General features: G+C 40.9%; 1 protein-coding gene and 1 long non-coding RNA gene across 2 annotated transcripts in view; one reads left to right on the top strand and one right to left on the bottom strand.

Moving 5' to 3' along the window:
- Positions 1-24,991, top strand: part of SCARF2 (scavenger receptor class F member 2) — a 215,887-nt gene that overhangs the window by 143,525 nt on the left and 47,371 nt on the right. Inside the window, exons 8-9 of the mRNA XM_075831042.1 lie at positions 19,683-19,800; positions 21,673-21,794. Of these exons, the coding sequence (XP_075687157.1) occupies positions 19,683-19,800; positions 21,673-21,794 (240 nt within the window). The remainder of the gene's footprint in view (positions 1-19,682; positions 19,801-21,672; positions 21,795-24,991) is intronic.
- LOC142656156 (uncharacterized) lies at positions 13,111-18,182 on the bottom strand. The gene is made up of 3 exons (XR_012849598.1): positions 17,952-18,182; positions 14,100-14,166; positions 13,111-13,383 (listed from the first exon to the last, which is right to left on the bottom strand). It is a non-coding gene; the product is annotated as an uncharacterized LOC142656156 (long non-coding RNA).

The following is a 24,991-nucleotide window of genomic DNA, read 5'->3' as shown; positions in this document are numbered from 1 at the left end:
AGAGTTTGTTAATGACATCTTCCATGACCTCCTCTATGTTTGTGTTGTGGTCTATCTTAATGACATCTTGATTTTTCCTCCAGATCCAATGACTCATCGGAGACATGTCCATCAAGTTTTGCTGCGGTTAAGGGAGAATCGCCTGTATGCCAAGTTGGAGAAGTGCGTGTTTGAGAAAGATGCTCTACCCTTCCTGGGCTACATTATCTCGGATCAAGGCCTCAAGATGGATCCTGAGAAGGCAAAAGCCGTCCTGGAATGGCCACGCCCTCAAGACTTGAGGTCCATACATCGCTTCCTGGGATTCGCTAATTTCTACAGACAGTTCATTCCAAACTTCTCCTCACTGACATTTTCTATCTGTACCCTCACCAAGAAAGGTATGAACGCCAAGGGGTGGACTCCTGAGGCGGAATCAGCATTTAATAGCCTGAAAAACGCCTTCACATCAGCCTCTATCCTCCATCATCCGGATGTATCTCAACAGTTCTCGTTGGAGGTGGATGCCTCCTCTGTCGGTGCTGGTGCACTCCTGTTCCAGAGAGGTTCCAAGTGCAAGACAATGGTATGTAGCTATTACTCTGGACTTTTCTCTTCCGCAGAACGCAACTACTCGATTGGGGATCTCGAGGTACTGGCCATCAAATTGGCTCTGGAGGGGTGGAGACATCTACTAAAGGGTGCAGTTCATCCCATCTTGATATTCACGGACCATAAGAACCTCACCTATCTCCAAACGGCCCAGCGACTCAATCCCCGTCAGGCCAGGTAGTCGCTGTTCTTTGCCCGGTTCCAGTTTGAGCTCCACTACCGTCCGCCGAATAGAATGTGAGGGCCGATGCCTTGTCCAGGTCGTTAGAGACAGAGGACACCATGGAGTCTCCACAGAATATCAGCGATCCATCCTGCATCATCCCAGTCAACCCTCTGCAAGTTAGAGACATTCCCCCCGGGAGGACTTCTGTGAGTCTGGCAGACAGAAGAAGAATCCTCCGCTGGGGACACAGTTCCCAACTGGCAGGTCACGCGGGTGCACGTAAGACCCGAGACCTGAATGCTCGTCAGTTCTAGTGGCCCACGCTGCCCAAAGTCGTCACAGACTTTATCTCCTCCTGCGCGGTGTGCGCAGCAAATAAAGATGCCCACTCCAAACCGGCTGGCCTGCTCCAGCCACTGCCTGTGCCCGATGCTCCCTTGCAACATATTGCTATGGACTTTGTTACGGACCTGCCTCCCTCTGTACGGTCTGGGTGGTGGTGGACTGATTCTCCAAGATGGCTAATTTTGTTCCACTGACTGGCCTACCTTCTGCTTCTCGACTGGCCAGTCTCTTCATCTAACACATCTTCTGTCTGCACGGCTTGGCTCTGCATATTGTGTCGGATCGGGGGGTTCAGTTCACCTCAAAGTTCTGGAGAGCTCTCTGCGAACTCCTCGGTGTGAATTTCGACTTTTTCTCAGCCTACCATCCCCAGTCCAATGGTCAAGTAGAGAGAATAAATCAGATTATGGAGAACTATCTACGACACTTTATCTCCAAGCAGCATGATGACTGGGTGCAGCTGCTTCCTTGAGTTCTCCTACAACAACCACACTAGTGAGTCCGCCGCCTCCAGCCCATTCTTAATTGTCTATGGCCAACACCCATGAATACCTCTCCCTGTTTCCACTAAGTCTGAAGTGCCTGCAGCTGACTCTACATTCAGAAACTTTCTACAAATCTGGCAGCGGACCAGATCTTCTATTCTGCTGGCATGAAAAAGAAGGCAGAAACAAGAAGATGAGAGCCTTCCCAATTTCTTCCAGACACCAAGGTCTGGCTGTTCTCCAGGAATATCCGGTTGATGGTGCCATCGTATAAGTTTGCCCCCAGGGTCCTCGGACCCTTCGAGATTTTGCAACAAATCACGCCTGTTGTCTACATGCTTCGGCTACCTCCTACTCTCAAGATCTTCAACTCCTTCCATGTCTCCCTGCTGAAGCCTGTGATCTTGAACCGCTACTACAAGACTTCAACTCCTGCAGTGGCTTCCAGTGGTTCATCAGATACTTTTGAGGTTAAGGAGAACCTGGACACTAAAAAAGTAAGAGGAAGAACCTTTTATTTAGTAGATTGGAAAAGGTTTGGTCCAGAGGAGAGGTCCTGGGAGCCAGAAGAGAATCTCAATGCTCCTACCCTGATTAGGAAGTTTCTCTCTCGTTCTGGTCCCAAGAGGAGGGGGCGTAAGAGGGGAATACTGTAACGTCCGTGGTCGCTGACCACGAACTCCTTCCATCCGGTCGACGCCCTTCTCGCCAGAGATGTCTACACATGCGGCCGTCCTGTTCAACAGTGACCACCAGGGTGCGCTCGCAAGCTCAGTCCAGACTTAAGGAGCCTGAGCGCACACAGGTGTGATATTGAGCTGATTGCTCCCAGAGCACCCTGGACTATAAGAAGGGCTCTGCTCCTTCCTGTATTGCCTGAGCTTTGTTGTCGTTAACCTAGTTTGTCTCTGCAAATGGTCTCCTAGTGTCTTCTAGTTCCCAGTGTTTCCCATTCCTGCTACCTGTATCCCGTGCTTTCCTGGTCAAGTGCCGTATCGAGTTGGAGTCGTGCTGTGACGTATACCATGCCTGTCCTGTTACACTACGCCTGGTGTCCGCCTGCTGCCAAAGTCCCATCCGAGCCTGCCTTGCTACTGTCCGAAGCTACCTCAGGTACACCTATAGGAACTATAGACTTTGACCTGTGTCCTGTTGGCCAGCTGCCATACCGGTAAGGCGGTACGGTCCGGTGGGTCCACGTACCCAACGTGACAGTGGTGACCAAAAAACAGCAATTCTGTTATTGATTTTTTATTCTTGTTTTTTTCATGGCGTTCACCGTGCACTATAAATTACATATTTACGGTGTTTGCACAATAAAATCCCTTTTTTCTAAAAATCATTTAATGTTTGTGTTGCGATTTTCTAAGAGCCATCAAGAAAGCTGGATGAGGGCTTGTTTTTTGCAGTTTTTATTGGTACCATTTTTGGATACATGCGACTTTTTGAACCCTTTTAATTCCATTTTTTGGGAGATGATGTGACTAAAAAATAGCGATTTTGGTATTGTTTTTTTTGTTTTTTTTTTACAGCGTTCACCGTGCTGGATAAATAACATAACATTTTTATAGTTCAGGCCGTTACGGACGCGGCAATATTAATTATGTATGGTTTATTTCTTTTTTTTCATTTTTTTCTAATATTAAATGTCTTGATAAGGGAAAAGGGGTGATTTTTTTTTTTTTTTGTCCCACTAGGGACTTGAAGGTCCAACTGTGTGATCGTTGGTATAATACACTGCAAATACTTACACTACCGTTCAAAAGTTTGGGGTTACCCAGACAATTTTGTGTTTTCCATGAAAACTCACACTTATATTTATCAAATGAGTTGCAAAATAACTTGAAAATATAGTCAAGACATTGACAAGTTTAGAAATAATGATTTTTATTTGAAATATAATTTTCTCCTTCAAACTTTGCTTTCGTCAAAGAATGCTCCATTTGCAGCAATTACAGCATTGCAGACCTTTGGCATTCTAGCTGTTAATTTGCTGAGGTGATCGGGAGAAATTTCACCCCATGCGTCCAGAAGCCCCTCCCACAAGTTGGATTGGCTTGATGGGCACTTCTTGCGTACCATACGGTCAAGCTGCTCCCACAACAGCTCTATGGGGTTGAGATCTGGTGACTGCGCTGGCCACTCCAATACAGATAGAATACCAGCTGCCTGCTTCTTCCCTAAATAGTTCTTGCATAATTTGGAGGTGTGCTTTGGGTCATTGTCCTGTTGTAGGATGAAATTGGCTCCAATCAAGCGCTGTCCACAGGATATGGCGTGGCATTGCAAAATGGAGTGATAGCCTTCCTTATTCAAAATCCCTTTTACCTTGTACAAATCTCCCACTTTACCAGCACCAAAGCAACCCCAGACCATCACATTACCTCCACCATGCTTGAAAGATTGCGTCAGGCACTCTTCCAGCATCTTTTCAGTTGTTCTGCGTCTCACAAATGTTCCTCTGTGTGATCTAAACACCTCAAACTTCGATTCGTCTGTCCATAACACTTTTTTCCAATCTTCCTCTGTCCAATGTCTGTGTGCTTTTGCCCATATTAATCTTTTATTAGCCAGTCTCAGTTATGGCTTTTGCTTTGCCACTCTGCTCTGAAGGCCAGCATCCCGGAGTCGCCTCTTCACTGTAGACATTGACACTGGCGTTTTGCGGGTACTATTTAATGAAGCTGCCAGTTGAGGACCTGTGAGGCGTCTATTTCTCAAACTAGAGACTCTAATGTACTTGTCTTGTTGCTCAGTTGTGCAGCGGGGCCTCCCACTTCTCTTTCTACTCTGGTTAGAGTCTGTGTGTGCTGTCCTCTGAAGGGAGTAGTACACACCGTTGTAGGAAATCTTCAGTTTCTTGGCAATTTCTCACATGGAATAGCCTTCATTTCTAAGAACAAGATTAGACTGTCGAGTTTCACATGAAAGCTCTCTTTTTCTAGCCATTTTGAGAGTTTAATCGAATCCACAAATATAATGCTCCAGATCCTCAACTAGCTCAAAGGAAGGTCAGTTTTATAGCTCCTCTAAACCGCAAACTGTTTACAGCGGTGCTAACATAATTGCACAAGGGTTTTCAAGTGTTTTCTAAGCATCCATTAGCCTTCTAACACAGTTAGCAAACACAATGTACCATTAGAACACTGGAGTGATGGTTGCTGGAAATGGGCTTCTATAAACCTATGTAGATATTGTATTAAAAAACAGACGTTTGCAGCTAGAATAGTCATTTAGCACATTAACAATGTATAGAGTGTATTTCTGATTAATTTAATGTTATCTTCATTGAAAAAAACTGTGCTTTTCTTGCAAAAATAAGGGCATTTCTAAGTGACCCCAAACTTTTGAACGGTAGTGTATGTATTGTAGTATATTATACCTGTTAGTTTCACACTGACAAGTAGCGTATTAGGTCCTGCCTCTGGCAGGGCCTAGTCGTGTTTTGTAGGTGGCAGACCCGAAGGCCATTGTTAGGCCTCCGGTTGCCATTGCAACCATCGTCATCCCACGATCGTGTCGCGGGGGTGCCGATGGTGTTGTAACCCCTTAGATGCGGCAGTCGCTATGGATTAATGGGTTAATCGGTGGGGACCACCGCTGTGATTTGACCCGATGTCTTTCCTCAGTACTAAGACTGCTAGTAGCCAGTACTGAGAGATGACGGGCATTTGGGGAATCCCTGTGCGCTCCGTTAGGAGAACACAAAATTTAACGGGCTGCAGGCAGAAGGACCAGCGATCAGGTGGTCGGGAAGGGGTTAACATTACTTTATTCATTTTTAAAAAAAATAATCCCATAGGGGGATTTTTTTATTTTATTTAAATTTTTTAACTTTAATGTACAAGCATATATCTATATGCCAGTACATTAGCCTGTGTACTGATTGCACACAGACAGTTGTTAGGGCATACTTCCGTATGCCGTAACAACAGGAATTTTGGTCAGACAGCCATGGGGTCCTTCAATGGACCCTGGGCTGTCTGTCCATTTATGGCATGTTCCTCGATCGGGTCATAGGGATTTTCTGTGACGCGATCAAAGGGAGGGTCCCCCTGCTAATTTTCCCATTGATTGCTGTGGTAAGCTTTCATTGCAGCATTCAAGGGGTTAACTGTAGAGAAAAAAGGTTTCTTTACGCCGTTAGAGCAGGGCTGCAGCTGTGTATTACAGCCTTTGCCCTGCTCCTGATAGCGCACACACTGTGTGTCACACAGGACGAGAATGCTCGTCCTAATGCAGTGAGCACCCACCGCTCAGGATGAGTTTTCTCATCCTGTGTCGGCAACTAGTTAAAGGCTATGTAAACCTTTTGAAAGTGTTTTTTGTTTTTTTTTTGTAAATATGTCAGTCAGTGTGTTTGGTGCAACTTTCAATTTAGTTTTTATAAAAAATTATTTTTACTTTTTGAGATACTGTATGCAGAGCAGCTGTATCTTATGCTGAATCCTGTACCCGTCAGGTCCGCCAGACTGTCAGGTTCAGTGAAAGCGGCTCCTGCGTGTCTCTAGGATCGAGATGCTATCGATCACACCTAAATTCATAACTTAGGTGTGATAGATTACACTGTCCAATCAGTGCTGACAGAGTGAGACTGTGTAGGGACACATGCCTTCGACAAGGGTAATGGTAACATCCAATTGTCAATTTATTAAAAAATTTCTAGAAGGAATAAGAGAGAAACAGAACAATACAGAGTTCTAAGAAAATATGTTCCAGAATTGTTGTTTCATGGGAATTATAAGTAATTACTAAAATAGGCATGTCAGTAGAGCTGACAGGTCCTCTTTAAGGACGCAACAATTTTTTTTAGTTTTTTCATATGCGAATTCCGAAAGCCATAACTTTTTATTTTTTCGTCGACGTAGCCGTATGAAGGCTTGTTTTTCACAGAATAAGTTTTATTTATTTTAATAGCACCCTTTTGGGTTACATATAATCTAACTTTTATTGTTTTTTTGGGTGGGGGAATGAAAAAAGTCTTCAATTGCGCGTTGGTTTTTTAGGATCTATTTTTACAGCGTTCACCTTGCATTACAAATAATATGTTAACTTTATTCTGCTAGTTGATATGATTATGGCAATGCCAAATAAATATTGTTTTTTTTATGTTTCACTACTATTCACAATGAAAACACTTTTTTTGCAAAATAATTAGTTTTTGTGTTGCCGCATTCCAAGAGCCTTAACATTTTTATTTTTATGTCTACGGAGCTTTATTAGGACTTGTTTTTTTGCGGGATTACTTGTAGTTTTTATTGGTACTATTTTGGGGTACATAAGACTTTTTGATTACTTTTTATTCCTGTTTTTGGGGGGTGGGGTGAACAGAAAAAAGCTATTCTGTCATAGTTTTTATTTTTTACAGTGTTCAGCAATACCAATTATGTGTACATTTTTAATCCTTTTTTTAAATAATAAAACATTGTTTATAGGGATTTTTTTTAAAATGGATCTAGGAATTTTTTCTGTCAAATTTGTTTGACTTCTTTTTTAATTTGGTTCCACTATGGGACTTTACCCGGTGATCCTTTAATTCTACTTCTGTATTGCAGTGTATTATGTCTGTCACTGTTACACAATGACACGCATACTATTAGGTCCTGCCTCCGGCTGTTAAATGTAGTCTGTCACCAGGTTTAGGCTGCCCTATCTGAGGACGGCATCAATTAGTGCCAGAGACATTGATTTGAATTATGAAGTCCTCAATATTCATAAGTTGCAGCTAGCCCGACCTACCCGCTGCTGATTGGAAGCTTTCTTCCTATACACATTATGGGGAGAAAGCTGTTAATCAGTGGCCAGTGGGCAGGGCTAGCCACAGCTCATGAATACGGGCTGCATGAGAAAAACTGATTTTTACAAAAACTTCTGAACTCTGACTAGTAAGTTTATACATCCTTGGACTCAGGGTCTCTGGCACTAGTTTTTGCTACCATCAAATAGGGCAACATGAACCTGGTGAAAGATTACCTTTAAGCCCCAATCTGTTATGGCAACTCATCGGTACCTCGCAATCTTGTCACGAGGGGTGCTGATGGGCTTTCAGAGGTAGCCGCCTCTGCGAGGTTAAACAGACAGCATCGAAGTCAATTACAATCCTGGCTGTTACAGCAGAGTTGTCAGCTGTATGTTACAGATGAAACTCGCTGCAGATGGCACGGCACGATTCTTAAGCCCGCTCCATCTTTCAGCTGTAAGGGTAAACAGCTCCGTAATTTCAGACGTAATTGCATGTACTCACGTTTTGCGAGGCGTCAATTACGGCCGTAATTTGGAGCTGTTCTTCATTGGAATCAATGAAAAACGGCTCAAATTACGTCTCAAGAAGTGTCCTGCACTTCTTTTGACGAGCCGTCTTTTTTACGCATCGTCGTTTGACAGCGACGCGTAAATGACAGGTCGTCGGCACAGTACGTCGGCAAACCCATTCAAATGAATGGGCAGATGTTTGCCGACGTATTGGAGCCGTATTTTCAGATGCAAATCTTTTACGTCTGAAAATAGGTCGTGTGAACCCATCCTAATAGTACAGGGAACTGTATTATAAAACAGGAAAAAACATTGAATGACTTTATTAAGACTGCCTTTTTCCCTTTGGTATGATAATTATATCATCCTAAGCAAGCATTTTCAGCTATTAATTGTCTATGGCTAGATTTAGGTTATTATACTCTGAAGGAGTTTTTGTGCTTCATCTAAATAAAGCTTAAAGAGTTTGTATGAGGTTAGAATGACCTGGTTGCTTTCTCCCGGAAACAGCGCCTCTCTAGTCCATGGGCTGTATCTGATAAATGGTGCTGAGCTGCAATACCATCCGCAGCCCATGGGAAAAAGTGCCGCTGGTTCTGGGAAAAATCAGCTATGTTTTTTTAATCGTATGTCATACAACTTTGATCATTGTTTCCAATCTACTTTATGTTTAACATCCTCACCATGTCAAGATCTCTGTTTGCTTTCCGTGAATGTGAATACTCTTGTTTATACCTAGAGTCTGAAAACTTGTACAGAACTAATATGTCTCACATCTTAGGGTTTGCTACAATTGTACCCAGTCTAAGCGACCCTTTAAAAATATCAGCAAGATCAATTTCTCTGCTGTTGTGAAAGTCTAATGTATAATGTTTGCTAAATGTATCAGCCATTTTAGCTCACAGAGGATTATCTAGTCTTGATACCATTGTCAAATAAATAAAATAACACACAAATATTAGAAAATAATTTTCTTATCTAATGTTTGAGCTTTATTTACATACAGTAAAACCAGGAAACCTTCAATTCGTAAACATATACATAGAGGAAAAATGTTAAATGGGATTTAGATGGTTATATTATAAGTTAGTAAGTACACATAATGCATTCAAATCTCCAGTCTTTAGCTCATATTAAACTTTTTTTATTTATTTTTTAATTGGGAATAGTGTAGTCCTGAAGTCATTCATGAAGTGAAATCAACACGTCGTGAAACATTCACCAGAATGAAACCATTAAAAAAAACATGCGTAGGCATCCAATTTCCCACGTTTCACAAGAAAGGCACATACAGCTAAGAATAGACCTGTGGGCCTCCTTATAGATGACATAGTTTATGCTAAACATTATGCTCATTTCTCCCCATCTTTTGATATGGGTTGCAAGATGTTGCTTTGCGCCTTTGAGATTACACAGAATAAAAAGTTTATTACAAAAAACAACTTTGAAGAATTTATAATACTAATTCAGATGAGTAATTAGATTACTTGCAAGTTGCATGTTCCCAGAGGTAGAACACCCACACAGCACAATAAAATGGAACATTAGACAAAGCAGACAACATCTGAAAACAATTTCCAGATCCGCTAGTTATTTTGAAGCATTTTGACTGTTTTAGTTTGCTTATTGTGAAAGATATTATACTGGGTAACCTAATGGGGAAGATGTAAAATGGCTAACACAAAGTAGGTAGTTTTAGGGATACTATAGTCTTTTGTTTTTTTAAATAAGTCCAAAATTTTGTGCTAATAAATGCATACTATATCTTTATAGGAGTTGAAGCTCAATTTTTCTGTTTCTGAAGTTCAAAACCACTGCTTCCCTTCAAACAGCTAAAGAGTTAAAGGGAACCTGTCACCAGCATTTTAGCTATAAAGCCAGCAATACCTGGTGAAAGTGGGTGAAAAATCATTGTCATCTAAGCTATAAATATGTTCTAAGTAAGCTCTGTAGCTTTAGTATTCCGTTTTTCAGTGGTCCCACGCCGTATGCAAATGAGCAGAAAAGAGTCAAATCTTCATCTGAAAAGAGTCAGGTTTTCATTCCTCCAGCATCTCAGAGTGGACTCCACCTTCTTCTTTTTGATTGACAACTCCTTAGCCAGTCAGGGCCGGACAGGTGGTGGCAGTGGGCGTGGTTAAGAAGCTCCATCCCAGAGGGAAAAATAATTACCATAAAAGGCGGGAAAAGTTTAAACGACTATATTTACAGACAGAGGAGGACTTCAGGAAAGAAGAGAACAGGAACGAACTCTGGACAGCTGCGGCCATTGAGGGGTCAGGCTAGTTTAACAGGTAAGATGTTGATGACAGGATCCCTTTAAATTATAAAATTCTGGCTGCTTGCAGTCACCATTAGGGGGCGTTTACAGAAGACAGATTTATTATTGGGTGCAAATGAGCTGTATGAAGCTGACTTTAGTAAGAGAGAAGACAAGTTTGGTATATTGTAATGACATAGGGAGGTAGGGATCTTTGTCTAGAAGGATTGTGTGGCATTCATTAAATGAATCTTCTTGTGTCCCTCGTGTTTATCATTTGCTAATCCATAGTCAACAATTATCTAAAATTACCATGAAAACTCTACGGCCCACATTTACTGAGCTTGGCATTTTTTTTAAAGAAGGTAGTTGGAGTAATTTATAAAAGGCACAGGTGAACAAGGATACCGCAGATCCTGTTTGAGTTTGGGATGCCTTTAAGGCCTTTCTCAGGGGGTTCTTGTTTTAGGAGGTACATCATTACAAAAAGGTATCTAGATGGTCTGAAACAACAGCACAAGAGGGGACCAGTTGGAAGCAGAATATTTAGCCTTATCATCTTGGGATAGTAGAATTAATTGGGAGGAGGCACAAGTAGTCCATAATGGTATCAGAGAGCAGAATGCACAAAACATCCTGTTTCTTTCAGGAAAAGAGAACTATCTAGATGGGGGTGCCGTCCTGGGAAATTGTTGTCCATTATTGTAAATCCTCAGTTTGGCCAAAAAACTATTTCTGCTATTACAACAGAAAGTGGTTTGATACTCTCTGACCCTTCACAAATTCTGCAAGCTTTTACAGACTTCTACAGGGAAGTGCATTATTCTGAGGGTATGTTCACACGGCTTATTTTCGGCTGTTTTCCGGGCTGTAAACAGCAGAAAAAGCAACCGCGTCAAAAAATGGCTGCAAAAAAGAAGTGCATGTCACTTCTTGGGACATTTTTGGAGCCGTTTTTCATGGACTCTATTGAAATACAGCTCCAAAAACATCCGTAAAAAACGCAGCGAAAAACGCGAGTGGCTTAAAAAATGTCTGAAAATCAGGAGCTGTTTTCCCTTGAAAACAGCTGCGTATTTTCAGACGTTTTTGGTAAAGCGTGTGAACCTACCCTAAGGCAGAAGTAGAGGATCATAAAATTCCTGAAAGACTCCCACCTCCTCTGTCTATCAGAGAAAGACAAGGTATTTATGGATTCCCCAATAACTATTGCGGAGCTAAACTTAGCGTTAGATCAGGTAGCTAACAACAAAGCGCCTGGAACAGATGGGTTGAAGTATATAGCCAATATAGGGGTATAATGCTGTGGCACTTGCACTCGACTGTGTAAGCTAGTTGTTGAAGCAGGCTAAGAATAGCATGGATTTAAACTCTTACCGTGCTATTTCTTGGATTAATACCGAAATAAAACTTCTTTCCCTTGTTCTGTCATCAAGGTTTTTCAACTCTGGTTCACAAAGACTAAACAGGCTTTATGCCAATTAAATCAACCAAAATGAATATTCGAAGTTTGTTTTCTCTGCTCCAAATGCACAACCCTGATTGTAGTGCTATACCATCATTGGATTCTACCAAAGCATTTGACAGTGTAGAGTGGACATTTTGCTTCAGGCTCTATCATGTTATGGATTCGGTCCTAACTTTTTCAGTTGGATCAAACTTTTGTATGCCAGACCCCGGGCAAGAATTTTGGTAAACAAATTGATTTAGAAATACTTTCTCCTGGGGCATGGGTTAAGGCAGTGTTGTCCTCTGTCTCCATTGCTATTTTTCTTATTAGTCGAATCAGTTGCGCAACATGTTGGAAGGAGTGAACAAATTAGAGGGCTCTGGGAAGAGATGGTAGAGCATAAGATTTCCCTTTATGCCGATGACTTGCTGATTCTCTTGGACTTTGGAAGTTTTTCTGGCATTAATATAAACTGGTTGAAATCTGTTTTGTTACCTTTGGGGTCGGTAACACCAGACATAGACTCCGGGTTGAAAATTATAGAGTAAGGAGGGAGTATTAAATATTTAGGGGTACATATCTCTAAAAATCCAAGTGACTACTAAGATTTTCATTTATTTCCCTTCTTGCAAATGTTAAGGGCAAAGATAAAATTGTGGAAACATCTCCCCTTGCCGTTTGCATCAAGGATATATGATAAATATGGTTATGCTTCCCAAATTTCTTTATCAGTTGGTAAATTGTCCACTGGGGGAAAGCAGAAGCTTTTTCAAAGTCGCACAAAGTCTCTTTCGTGATCTATTCCGGAAGGGAAAATCAACAAGGATGCTAGAATATATGACATTCCCCAGGGCGAATGGAGGTTTGGCAGTTCCGAATCTAAAAGCTTTTTTTTTGCAACCCAATTATCCTATTTGGTGGAAGGGGAGGATAATCAAATTACAATTTTTTTTTTCTAAAATTGTCTCCCTGTCAGGTCAGTTAATGAAACCTCCATACCTTTTGTACAGCAAAGTTACTTCACAGAATCTGGTATTATGTCAGAGGGGGGGGGGGGGGCAATGGTCGGTCTACTTTGTGGGACAATACTAAGTGCTAGATTTTGGCAACAACAGGGGATTACCAGAATATCGCAATTATTCTGTAATGGGGAATTAAAAACCTTTCAACAGTTGCAGGCATAGTATGATCTCTCAAATACATTTCTTTTACCAGTATGCACAATTAAAAATGCCTGTTCGATGATCCAGGACAAAACCACACTTAGAGTGGTCGATTGGGATTATGGAGATGGTAAAAAAGTTTGTGTGTCTCTAAAAAAGGGTTTGATCTCTGAAATGTATAAAAAGGTTATGAAATCTTTAACAGGAGGGGCAGCCCTCTCGGCTTGTGAAAAGCAGGAGGCGGAATTAAGAAGCAGGGTTAGCCTTTATATTTTTAGTGAGATCTGGAATTCATCCAGGACCAGGAATCTCTCACATGGTATTTCAAAATGGTTCATAATTAATCATTTGCATTATTCACCCAAGCAGCTACATATCATGTGGTTGAGGGAATCAAGTATCTGTCCAAAATGTCAATTTACTGATGCGAACCTAATCCACATGCTTTGGCGTTGTCCAAATCTTTTTTAGTACTGGCAAATGGTGGTGGAGCGCCTGGTGGTGGTCTTTGCAGTTGGGCTGGCTATGGACCCTAGGGTGTGTATTCTGGGGGACAATACTAGTCTTTATGGCTCTCCATCAGAAAGACTGGCAGTTGCAGGACTCTTAATAATGGCTCGCAAAGTATTGCTTCAGTGTTGAATGTCCCCAAATGTACCCCGCTATGCAGTCTGGAAGAAAAGAGCATATCAAATGTTACTCCATGAAAAGAATTTACTCTATGAACAAAAACAGATGGTGGAATTTAGGGAGACATGGGAATATTGGGTACATACCTATAGTACTCTAGAACAACAGTTGATATGGTCATAGATTTGTTATATTTCCCTTCTCTTACGCTTTTTAACTTTTTTTTTGTGGCGGCATGGGACGAGAGGGGATTGGGGCAGGGAAATATATTTAATTGTTTTGAAATTGTAGCATTTGGAGTTAATAAAGATATTGATACAAAAAAAAGGCACATTACTTTTTTTTAGGTGTCTTACCTGCATCAAAATGTGGGCCATTTCCACCTATTCCACATAAGAAATCTTGCCTATAGTACGTCTCTTTTGGTGATCACACCCACTTTTATCAGCACGTTCCAAATTTGAGCGCAACGAGAAAAGTCGCAAATTGTACAGCTAAAATCATTTGTAACATTTTAGCGCCATATTTTATTCCAAAAACAGGCGTAAATTGCTTTAGAAATGTGGCCCTTAGTGTGAAAAAGTCTTACAACAAAGACGATAAAAGTCTCCACACCAAGTGATTCTTTTTCAGAGATACGTATAAGCATTTTTACAGAGAACATGTGGCTTTTTGCATTTCATCCAGGTATATAAAGCATACAGATTTACATTTAGTGCACAATTTCCTAAACATTATGACTCAAATGTGATCTTACCATCTGCTGTCCATCTATATCTCAGTCACGTTGCTTGCATGCTCATTTTTTCTTGGCGTTCTCTATACTGACAGTAAACAAAAAAAGAGAATGAGATGCATCAGGGAGCGAAGAGTATTTGGACTCTTTCATCAAGTAAAGCTTCTTTCAGATGGCTTGTGTATGAGGGGTGTAACTTCCGCCCTTACAGGGTTTTCAAGGTCACACTTCAGAAAACTATAATACAGTTTTTAACGTATATCTTTTAAAACAAATGATTCTGGAGTTGCTTTGCCTTTCTCTTCACAATATTATCAATAGGTTATAAATCCTACCCATACAGTAATATTGTAGTAATGCACAGGAAGATATTATTCTCAAAACTTTTTTTCAAATTTTCAGATACCAGAGTAGCCCAGCAAATATTCATCTTCAGAGCATGTTTTAATAATTGAAACAGGCGGATAAAACCATAAAAACCTATTTACTGATTACAAGACAATTATTGTAATCTAGGATGTGTTACCCTTAAAGTGACGGTCCGTTCCACTTTGCATACGATGTCAATGCTAAGTAACTATATTCAGCCCTTACATCCTTTCTCTTTTAGCTGCTAATGCTTTCCCAATAAGAGCCATGGGAACTGATGTCGCCAGACTAGCGCTTCACTGGGTGAAGGGGTCGTCTAAGATTCCTCCTACACTTTGCTGACACCGGTAATGAGATGTTAGCACAGTGTAAGTAAATGAAGCAGACGGGCACAGTTGGTGACATCCCTTACTAGTATCTGCCCACCGGGGAAGGAGGGCAGAAACACTGCCGAGTCGAAAAAACAGTCTCCAAATTTATGAATCTTAAGCAAGAAGATAACAAGGAAGAATTAGTGGTGACACTGAGGGAGACTGATGCATGTCAGATAGCTCACTGGTTTTATATTCCATCAAAATCAATCATGTCTACCTTTAAAGGTTAAGCCTACAAAGAGTATCGGTTGCATACGTCGCACTATATGAGGCACGTTATTCTCTCATAGAAGCTTTGTTATGTAATACAGCATATGATGAGACATGCCATAATCTTTTTTTTCTCATGAATTCTACCAAAATTTGTAAGAAAAAGTCTGTGTGCCTTCATGTAAAATCGGAGGCACACGGAGGTACAGCATTGACCCATAGAATTATATGCGCACATATTCGAGATCCATGTTATTCAGATCCAAGATATGGCTATGTGCATGGGGCCTTCATGGCATAATTTACAGTTTCAGCAAAAAAAGGTGTTTCATTGTGTAATGCAAAGTAAAAAACAAATTCCAATATATTTTCTGTATCAATTTCTCATGATTTTCAAGATCTCTGATTGCTAAAATTCTATAGGAACCTTCATTGTTTACTTACAGTGGATAGCAATCAATCCTGGTCATGTGAGGATCACACAGATGCTTGGCTCTAAAACTGTACTGTAAGGGTATGTTCACACGGCAGCCTCCGTTACAGCTGAAACTACGGAGCTGTTTTCAGGAGAAAACAGCTCCGGAATTTCAGACGTAATGGCATGTGCAGGCGTTTTTCGCTGTGTCCATTACGGACGTAATTGGAGCTGTTTTTCCATGGAGTCAATGGAAAACGGCTCCAATTACGTCCCAAGTAGTGACAGGCACTTCTTTGACGCGGGCGTCTTTTTTACACGCCATCTTTTGACAGCGGCGCGTAAAAAAAATGACCGTCTGCACAGTACATTGTAAAACCCATTCAAATGAATGGGCAGATGTTTGCCGACGCTTTGGAGCCGTATTTTCGGACGTAATTCGGGGCTAAAACGCCCGAATTACGTCCGTAAATAGGGTGTGTGAACCCAGCCTAACGAACCGTGCCCCTGTGTGTCAATCACAGGACCAGTTTAGATTTGTATCCACTGGAAGTTAGTAATGAAGGTTCTTAATGAATGACAGCAAGCAGAGAACTTTAAAACCCTGAGGAATTGATGCAAAAAGTATATTGAAGAAATATTGAACTTTTCATGATACAAAGAATAACATTTAGGCCCCATGCTCACAAACGTATTTTTGCGGCCGCAATTCATCCACAAATCTGCGGGGGAATTGCGGCCCTATTCATTTCAATGGGTCAATGCACATGACCGTGGTTTCCACGGTCCGTGCATTGCCCAGGAGCCTGGACCGCAAAATGATCGGACATGTCTTATTACGGCTGCATTTTGCGGTCCAGGCTTGTTGAAAGTAATGCACACGGCATTTGTGGGCGGCCGCTGGTGACACTCTGCGGCCGTCCGAGCCGCAAGTCACGGCCCGTGCACTACGGTCGTGTGCATGAGGCCTTATTTGCAAAAATCGTATAACTCCTTTAAAGAAAAGTGAGGACCAATTGAGGCTAAGGATGTTAAGAGTCTTTAATTAAATGACATTACACACACACAGTTGTTTTTACACACATTTTTGCATAGGAGTATTTTTCTTTGAAATGTCACTGATGTCCACAATGAAATGTCTTAGATGTGGTTTATACTAGCATTTTACTAGGTGTGTGTATAGAAAAGAATTCCCATTAAACAACTCTTAAACCCTTTCAACAATTTCCTATGATCAGCAGTGTGCAAATCAAATGTCTGGAATATATTTAAACAAAGAATTTCATATAGACTGTACACTTGGTAACAGCTAAGATTATGTTTTCTTTAGCCTAATTAATAGCTTAAAGGGGTTGTCCGGGGCATTTAAAAGGCAGGCTAAAGGCAGCGGATGTGTTAAAATAACAAAATAAGTCATGCCCACCTGGTAAATCCCTTATACGCTAGTCCGTTTACTTTTACAGGAAGGCATGACAGCCCGTTCCATCCATGTGACCGCTGCTGCCAATCACTGACCTCAACCACCGCTGACAAGAATGGTGCATCACCACTGGTGCCAGCGATTGGCTGCAGTGGCCAACCAATACCCTACACTGTACTGATGAGGAGCAACAACTCCAAAACAGTGCTGTCTATAGATGAGTGTCCCTGGTTGACTATTAGCCCCAGTCATGTTTCAAGTCTCTATAAAGGATTGGGAATGTACTTACAGTGTAGTCACCTATAGGTGGCACTATAGAGACCCTGTTCTTCCTTCTGGGTGAGTGCAAATTTATTAACAGCATATCTGTTTTTTGGGCCCAACATACACATGTAAAGTTAGCCAGCCATAAGATACCGTAAGGCAAATAAAAGTGTTTAATGACTAGAAATATGTGCCATATTTATCATATCACATGTATCATCTTGATAAATTTGGCGCCATTTTTTCTATCATCATGTATAATGATGTATTTTATGACACTCTTGATAAATCTCACCCAACAAGTCAAGTAATGCAAAGTGCTGTAATAATGACCATGGTAATGTAACAATAATACAATAGTGGATGTGCACAAAAAGCATAATTTGATGTGCCAAATGAATAAAACTGATGGACGGATGTTTGTGAATTTGGTGCATGTTCTAGACTATCAAATACTAATGTAGATGACTGTTCTGAAAAACTGTTTTCTGTTGTTACATGCACTTTACAAATTTGGTACATTTTTGCAATAAATTAGACTAAACCCCAAAATGAAAACTGTCAAAATAAAATATGTAAAAAATGGCAGCCAGATATAGATAAGGTGCTCATTTTGCACCATTTTCTTCTTATAAAACTTATAATTAACACATTATTTACTTATAATTAAACGTTCATCGTTAAAAGCAATTTTACTTTACAGATCATTGTACATGCAACAATGCTGTATCTGTTTAAAGGAGTACCCCCACAAAATGTTTTATTCTCTGGCGCATTAGAGAGGCAGATTATATAAATTGTGGTGAAGGTAATCTTCTTACCGGTGGCTGTATTTGTGAGTTATCCGCTCCTTTCTGGTCCTCAGCTGTGTTATGTGAACAATAGGACTTTCCAACTGCCACATCAGTCTCATGTGTGGACAGGAAGTCAGTTTCTCCATTCATTCCTATAAGACTCGCATCGAGGCTGTGATGGTAAGGAATAGAGAAACTGACTTCCTGTCCACACATGAGACTCTCCAACTCCCACAGCTTCCCATGTGTGGACAGGAAGTCAGTTTCTCCATTCATTCCTATAAGACTCACATCGAGGCTGTGATGGTAAAGAATAGAGAAACTGACTTCCTGTCCACATATGAGACTCTCCAACTGCCGCAGCTTCCCATGTGTGGACAGGAAGTCAGTTTCTCCATTCATTCCTATAAGACTCGCATCGAGGCTGTGATGGTAATGAATAGAGAAACTGACTTCCTGTCCACACATGAGACTCTCCAACTGCCACAGTGTCCCATGTGTGGACAGGAAGTCAGTTTCTCCATTCATTCCTATAAGACTCACATGGAGGCTGTGATGGTAAGGAATAGGGAACCTGACTTCCTGTCCACACATGAGACTCTCCTACTGCCACATCATCTCATGTGTGGACAAAAAGTCAGTTTCTCCATTCATTCCTATAAGACTCGCATCGAGTCTGTGATGGTAAAGAATAGAGAAACTGACTACCTGTCCACACATGACACTCTCCAACTGCCACATCGTCTCATGTGTGGACAGGAAGTCAGTTTCTCCATTCATTCCTATAAGACTCACATCGAGGCTGTGATAGTAATGAATAGAGAAACTGACTTCCTGTCCACACATGAGACTCTCCAACTGCCACAGCGTCCCATGTGTGGACAGTAAGTCAGTTTCTCCATTCATTACTATAAGACTCACATCGAGGCTGTGATGGTAAAGAATAGAGAAACTGACTTACTGTCCACACATGAGACTCTCCAACTGCCACATCGTCTCATGTGTTGACAGGAAGTCAGTTTCTCTATTCATTACCATCACAGCCTCGATGTGAGTCTTATAGTAATGAATGGAGAAACTGACTTCCTGTCCACACATGAGACTCTCCAACTGCCACAGCGTCCCATGTGTGGACAGTAAGTCAGTTTCTACATTCATTACTATAAGAATCGCATCGAGGCTGTGATGGTAAAGAATAGAGAAACTGACTTACTGTCCACACATGAGACTCTCCAACTGCCACATCGTCTCATGTGTTGACAGGAAGTAAGTTTCTCCATTCTTTACCATCACAGCTTCGATGTGAGTCTTATAGTAATGAATGGAGAAACTGACTTCCTGTCCACACATGAGACGATGTGGCAGTTGGAGAGTCCTATTGCTGGTCAAATGACACAGCTGAGGACCAGAAGGGAGCGGATAACTCACAAATACAGCCACCGGTAAGAAAAATACCTTCACCATAAATTACATAATGTGCCTTTCTAAAGGGCCAAAGAATAAAAATAATTGTGGGAGTGCATCTTTAATTTCACAAAAATATTTATTTTGGGTCAACACAATCCTACATCCAATGTTTTTTACCATCTTTGTTCTATACCCATTTAAATTGTAATGTGTCACTTCTGAAATGTTGTACTTGTATTTAATGAATGTCTTTTTATATTTGTATAGAGCTGTGTAAAGAATGAGAGCTGCATACATACTGGGTTATTAGGTTTATTCATAATACTTTGTATCATTTTCTCTCTATTGCAGAAGCCAATCAGAGAATGGGAGTCATAGGAGCCGGGGTACTTGTTATAGTTCTGCTAATTCTCCTGCTATCATTGTTATGTTGCTGTTGTGTCTGTCGTAAGAAAGAAGAATCAGCTGAGTAAGTTTATATTTTCAGTATTTAGTATTATTGACCGTGACTTGTATTTGACATATTACAATGTGTACAATAGCACACATTCCAGACAGTATATTGTTCATCAAAAGCTTCATAGGTAAAATAGTCTCATTCGTTTCCTGATATATTTCTACTTCTATAATATAATTTACTCATAATTAAAGAGGCTCTGTCACCAGATTTTACAACCCCTATCTCCTATTGCAGCAGATCGGCGCTGCAATGTAGATAAGAGTAACGTTTTTTTTGTTTTTTTCAAAAAGAGCATTTTTGGCCAAGTTATGACCATTTTTATATTTATGTAAATGAGGCTTTCTAAAGTACAACTGGGCGTGTTTAAAGTAAAAGTACAACTGGGCGTGTATTATGTGCGTACATCGGGGCGTGTTTACTACTTTTACTAGCTGGGCGTTGTGTATAGAAGTATCATCCACTTCTCTTCGTTACCACCCAGCTTCTGGCAGTGCACAGACACAGCGTGTTCTCGAGAGATCACGCTGTGACGTCACTCACTTCCTGCCCCAGGTCCTGCATCGTGTCGGACCAGCGAGGACACATCGGCACCAGAGGCTACATTTGATTCTGCAGCAGCATCGGCGTTTGCAGGTAAGTCGATGTAGCTACTTACCTGCAAACGCCGATGCGGCTGCAGAATCAACTATAGCCTCTGGTGCCGATGTGTCCTCGCTCGTCCGACACGATGCAGGACCTGGGGCAGGAAGTGAGTGACGTCACAGTGTGATCTCTCGAGAACACGCTGTGTGTCTGCACTGCTAGAAGCTGGGCGTTGTGAAGAGAAGTGGATGATACTTCTATACACAACGCCCAGCTAGTAAAAGAAGTAAAAACGCCCAGATGTAACGAACACAATACATGCCCAGTTGTACTTTTACTTTAAACACGCCCAGTTGTACTTTAGAAAGCCTCATTTACATAAATATAAAAATGGTCATAACTTGGCCAAAAATGCTCGTTTTAAAAAAAAACAAAAACGTTACTCTTATCTCCATTGCAGCGCCGATCTGCTGCAATAGGAGATAGGGGTTGTAAAATCTGGTGACAGAGCCTCTTTAACAAGATATATATTTGGTTTACACGTCAAGTATTTCCTGAAATGGTATTTTAGAGAATTTTGTAACCCTATCTGGTACTAATTTGGAAAACGGCCCTTTCCTGATTCAGTATGACCATGACCTCACTGATGAAAGGTCTGTAAAACTGGTTTGTCAAGTTTGGTTTGGAAGAACTCCACTGTTGGTGAATTGGAATAATGACTGTGAACCAGGGCTTATTGCCCACCATCAGTGTCTAAACAAATCCTTTCAGCTATGTTCCCAATTCTACTGGAACGGCCCCCTATAAGCAAGTGGAGGACCATCTCTATATTCTTGTTCATGAATATGGAATGATCTGTTACATAGATGTGATAGAAGAATGTACACAAAGATATATAACAGATCTGAGTTGTAGCATGTGCACAATATATGCTCAAGGGCGTATATATGGGGGGCAGGGTAGAAGTTTTACCTGGGGTGCTCAGAGGTGCCACATAAGAAGTATTATAAATGGCACATATCAGGTGGGGGTCCCTGACATAGACAGTGCATTGGGCCCAATGAGCATGAAGTCATGCTGTACATATATATATATATATATATATATATATATATATATATATATACTTCAGTGCAAAACAATGAAGAGCACAGTTACTATTGTGTCCTACAAATTTTAATTATGTTTGTGCACAAAGGTATGATGCATTTTGAAAAAAAATATTCATAAAAATATTCATAAATTACTGCAGTTTATAATGCTAACACCTCTAACATGACAACTTTTTCTGTTTGACAGTGGAAATCAGGAGCAGGTAACAAACAAGAAACCCTCTCGACGCTTCTGTGGGCGTTTTAGTCGAATCAGCATGAAGCTGCCTCGAATTCCCTTGCGCAGACAGAAGCTGCCAAAAGTTGTGGGTAAGATTATTTGTAATGATTTTTCAAGCTGTTGCGTCAGCAGACCTACAGAAGCCAGCATTTTTCTGGAATAGATGAGACTGGGCTAATATGATATACTATGAAGCTGCTCCATTGTACAGTAATACATTAACATAGAAAAGACAGTTTGGAATGAATAGGACTCGGATAACAGAGGTTAGGTCGGCAGAGTAAACAGAGGAGGAGACGACTTTGTCAATGCAGCAAAGTTGATATAATGTGTTATCTTGCTATCTGCCTCTCGGCTACAAGAACCTAAGGCTACATTCACACGAGCGTATCAGATTCACGTGTGTGAAAAACGCGTGTGAATCTGGTCCGTGTGTGTTGCGTTATGCATCAGTGTGCTTTGCGAGTGGCATGCGTAAATTCACGCACTCGCAAAGCACATCTTTTTTTTTATTTCTTTTTTTCAATTGAATTGATGGGTTTCAATTCAAATCAATGGGTCCGTGTGCTGCGCGTGATTTCCATGCAAAGCACACGGACATTATTCACGTTCGTCTGAATGAGCCCTAAGGAGTTTCTCAGAGGAGAAAATAAACAGTTTTGTTTAAGAGCTGCCCTTCAGAAAAAAAGATCAAATTGGAAATGATTTTACTAGGGAATATTGTAGTTGATGTCAGTAGCATTATAAGGGTATGTTCACACGGCTTATTTTCGGCTGTTTTTCGGGCAAAAACGGGCGAAAAAATCAGAAGCAGAATGCCTCCAAACATCTGCCCATTGATTTCAATGGGGAAACCGACCTTGTAAAAAAACAGCCGCGAAAAAGAAGTGCCTGTCACTTCTTGAGCCGTTTTTGGAGCCGTTTTTCATTGACTCCATAGAAAAACAGCTCCAAAAACGGCCGTAAAAACGCAGCGAAAAACACGAGTTAATTAAAAAACTTTAAAGCTCCATATTTTCAGAAGTTTTTTAGTAAGCGTGTGAACATACCATTATGCCTAGGGCCTGTGACCCAGATTAAAGGCTTTGTGCTCCAAACTTACTGGGAGGTCAGAAATACTTATGCATTGAAGTGTTGGTACCTTCTTGCGAGAGTGAACCTGCTGACTTGGTTAAACTTAATGGACATATGTATTTTTTCTGACACTGGTCTGGTTGCTGAAACCACAGACAATAGTAGTATTACATGGCACCCTTTCAAATAAATGGGAAACCATATAATACATGGCCATGCTGACTCCGCCGGACCTTTAGGCACTGTTCACACAGAGTTTTTTTACACGTTTTTTGAAGCGGAAACCGCGTTGGAAAACGCGAAAAAAAAAAGTCTGAAAACGCCTCCCATTGATTTCAATGGGAGGCAAAGGCGTATTTTTCCCGCGAGCAGTAAAATCTGGCTCGCGTGAAAAAGAAGCGATATGCCCTATCTTTGGGTGCTTATGTCTCTGACCTCCCATTGACATCAATAGGAGGTAGAGAAAGCGTTTTTCACTGTGTTTTTGCCCGCGGTGCTCAATAGACGTGGGCGAAAAACGCGACAAACGCCGTGCAGGCAGGTCAAAATCTGCCTCAAAATTCCAGATGGAATTTTGAGGCAGAATTTTCAGCCTGCAAAAAACTCCATGTGAACATACCCTTACAGCAGCTCTCCACTATGGCTAATAGGGCTGTCCATAGCTTACAATATAAACTTTTATTCAAGATAATGGGATGCGCTAATGTTATTATGGCTGTGTTAACATAGCACAGTATTTTGATGTCTCAAAACTACACTGTGTGAACAAGGCCTAAGATTGGCCTGGTCTCATCCAGATAGCCGTACTGTGGCCACTTTTTAACATCCGTATTATGGCCACAAATCTTGGGCTGACAACTTGTCTAATGACCCAAATTACCAGCATCATAGAGACCTAGATTGTAGTTATTTCAGGTCATTATACCCGCGACGGGGCTGGAATTTGTAGCTATATTATGGGAGAAAATATGCACTTGTATCACTCTTGTCTGAAACCAGGCTTATTAGTAATGAGGAAAGACAGGCTTATCTGAATTTATTTTTATGAAGATTGCAGAATTATTTTCATTGTTTTCATTTATTATTTCCCCTATGAACACAGTTTAATGTTTAGACATCAGTTTAGTTGGTTGTATTAAATGAAACAAGTAACAAGACCCGAGACAAAATCTCAAATCCTTGATATCCACCATTTAGTATTAGGTCACTTTCACAATGCAGTATTCTGGTCTGTATTTTGTATCACTATTTGTAAGCTAAAACCAGGAATAGAAAATAAACAGAAAATGTATAATGAAAATTTTTGCACCTCTTCCGTGTTTTGACCCACTTTTGGTTTTGGCTTCTAAATACTGACCAAAATACTGCCGTTTGAAAGTGGCCTTAACGTTTTCCCATAATTAATATAAATCACCTATCCACAATACAAGTGATAAATATCTGATTAGTGGGGGTCCGACCGCTGTGACCCCCACCGATCACAAAAACGGGCGTACCTTGCTGTTCCTGGAAGCCTCATAGGAATAGAGCGTTAGAGCACATGCTCGGTCACCGTGCCTTTCATTTCTATAGGGCTGCCAAAGATAGCGAAGCGGCAGCCTTATAGAAATGAATAATGCGGTGGTCGAGCATGTGCTCTAACGCTCTATTCCTATGAGGCTTCCAGGAACAGCAAGGTAAGTCCATTCCCATGATCGGTGGGGGACCCAGTGGTCAGACCTCCACCGATCATATATTTATAATTTATCCTGTGGATAGGTGATAAATAATGGTTATGGCAAAATCCCTTTAAGTGTATACAATTCACACATAGATGAGAAAATGGCAAACATTCGATTTACTGATTTTCTTATATATATGCAAAGTCTTGTCCAAAACTATTTTTTTATTGTTCTGTGGATTTTCCTGTGCCATCTGCTTTCACATTTCACAAGACAAGATTTATTTTCATTTTAAATCCCATATGTTCCAGAAATTAAAATACATATATCATTCTTTAATTTTCCCATAACCTATACATATAGTTTTTTGAAGAACACCTGTCATTGTTTTATGTGTTAGAAGAAATGGTATCTTAATATATTCTTGAAGAATCTTCAATAAATTGATGTCTCCTACATCTTAGTATCCAGTAGGGCTTTTTTTTTTATTAGGTGTAAAAATGTGTTTGCCTATGAACAAGGCTAAGGTGTGGGGCTTGTAGACTTGTTCA

This window comes from Rhinoderma darwinii, chromosome 1, assembly GCF_050947455.1.
Source record: "Rhinoderma darwinii isolate aRhiDar2 chromosome 1, aRhiDar2.hap1, whole genome shotgun sequence".
NCBI lineage: Eukaryota > Metazoa > Chordata > Amphibia > Anura > Rhinodermatidae > Rhinoderma > Rhinoderma darwinii.
This window is presented reverse-complemented; position numbering and strand designations above follow the sequence as displayed.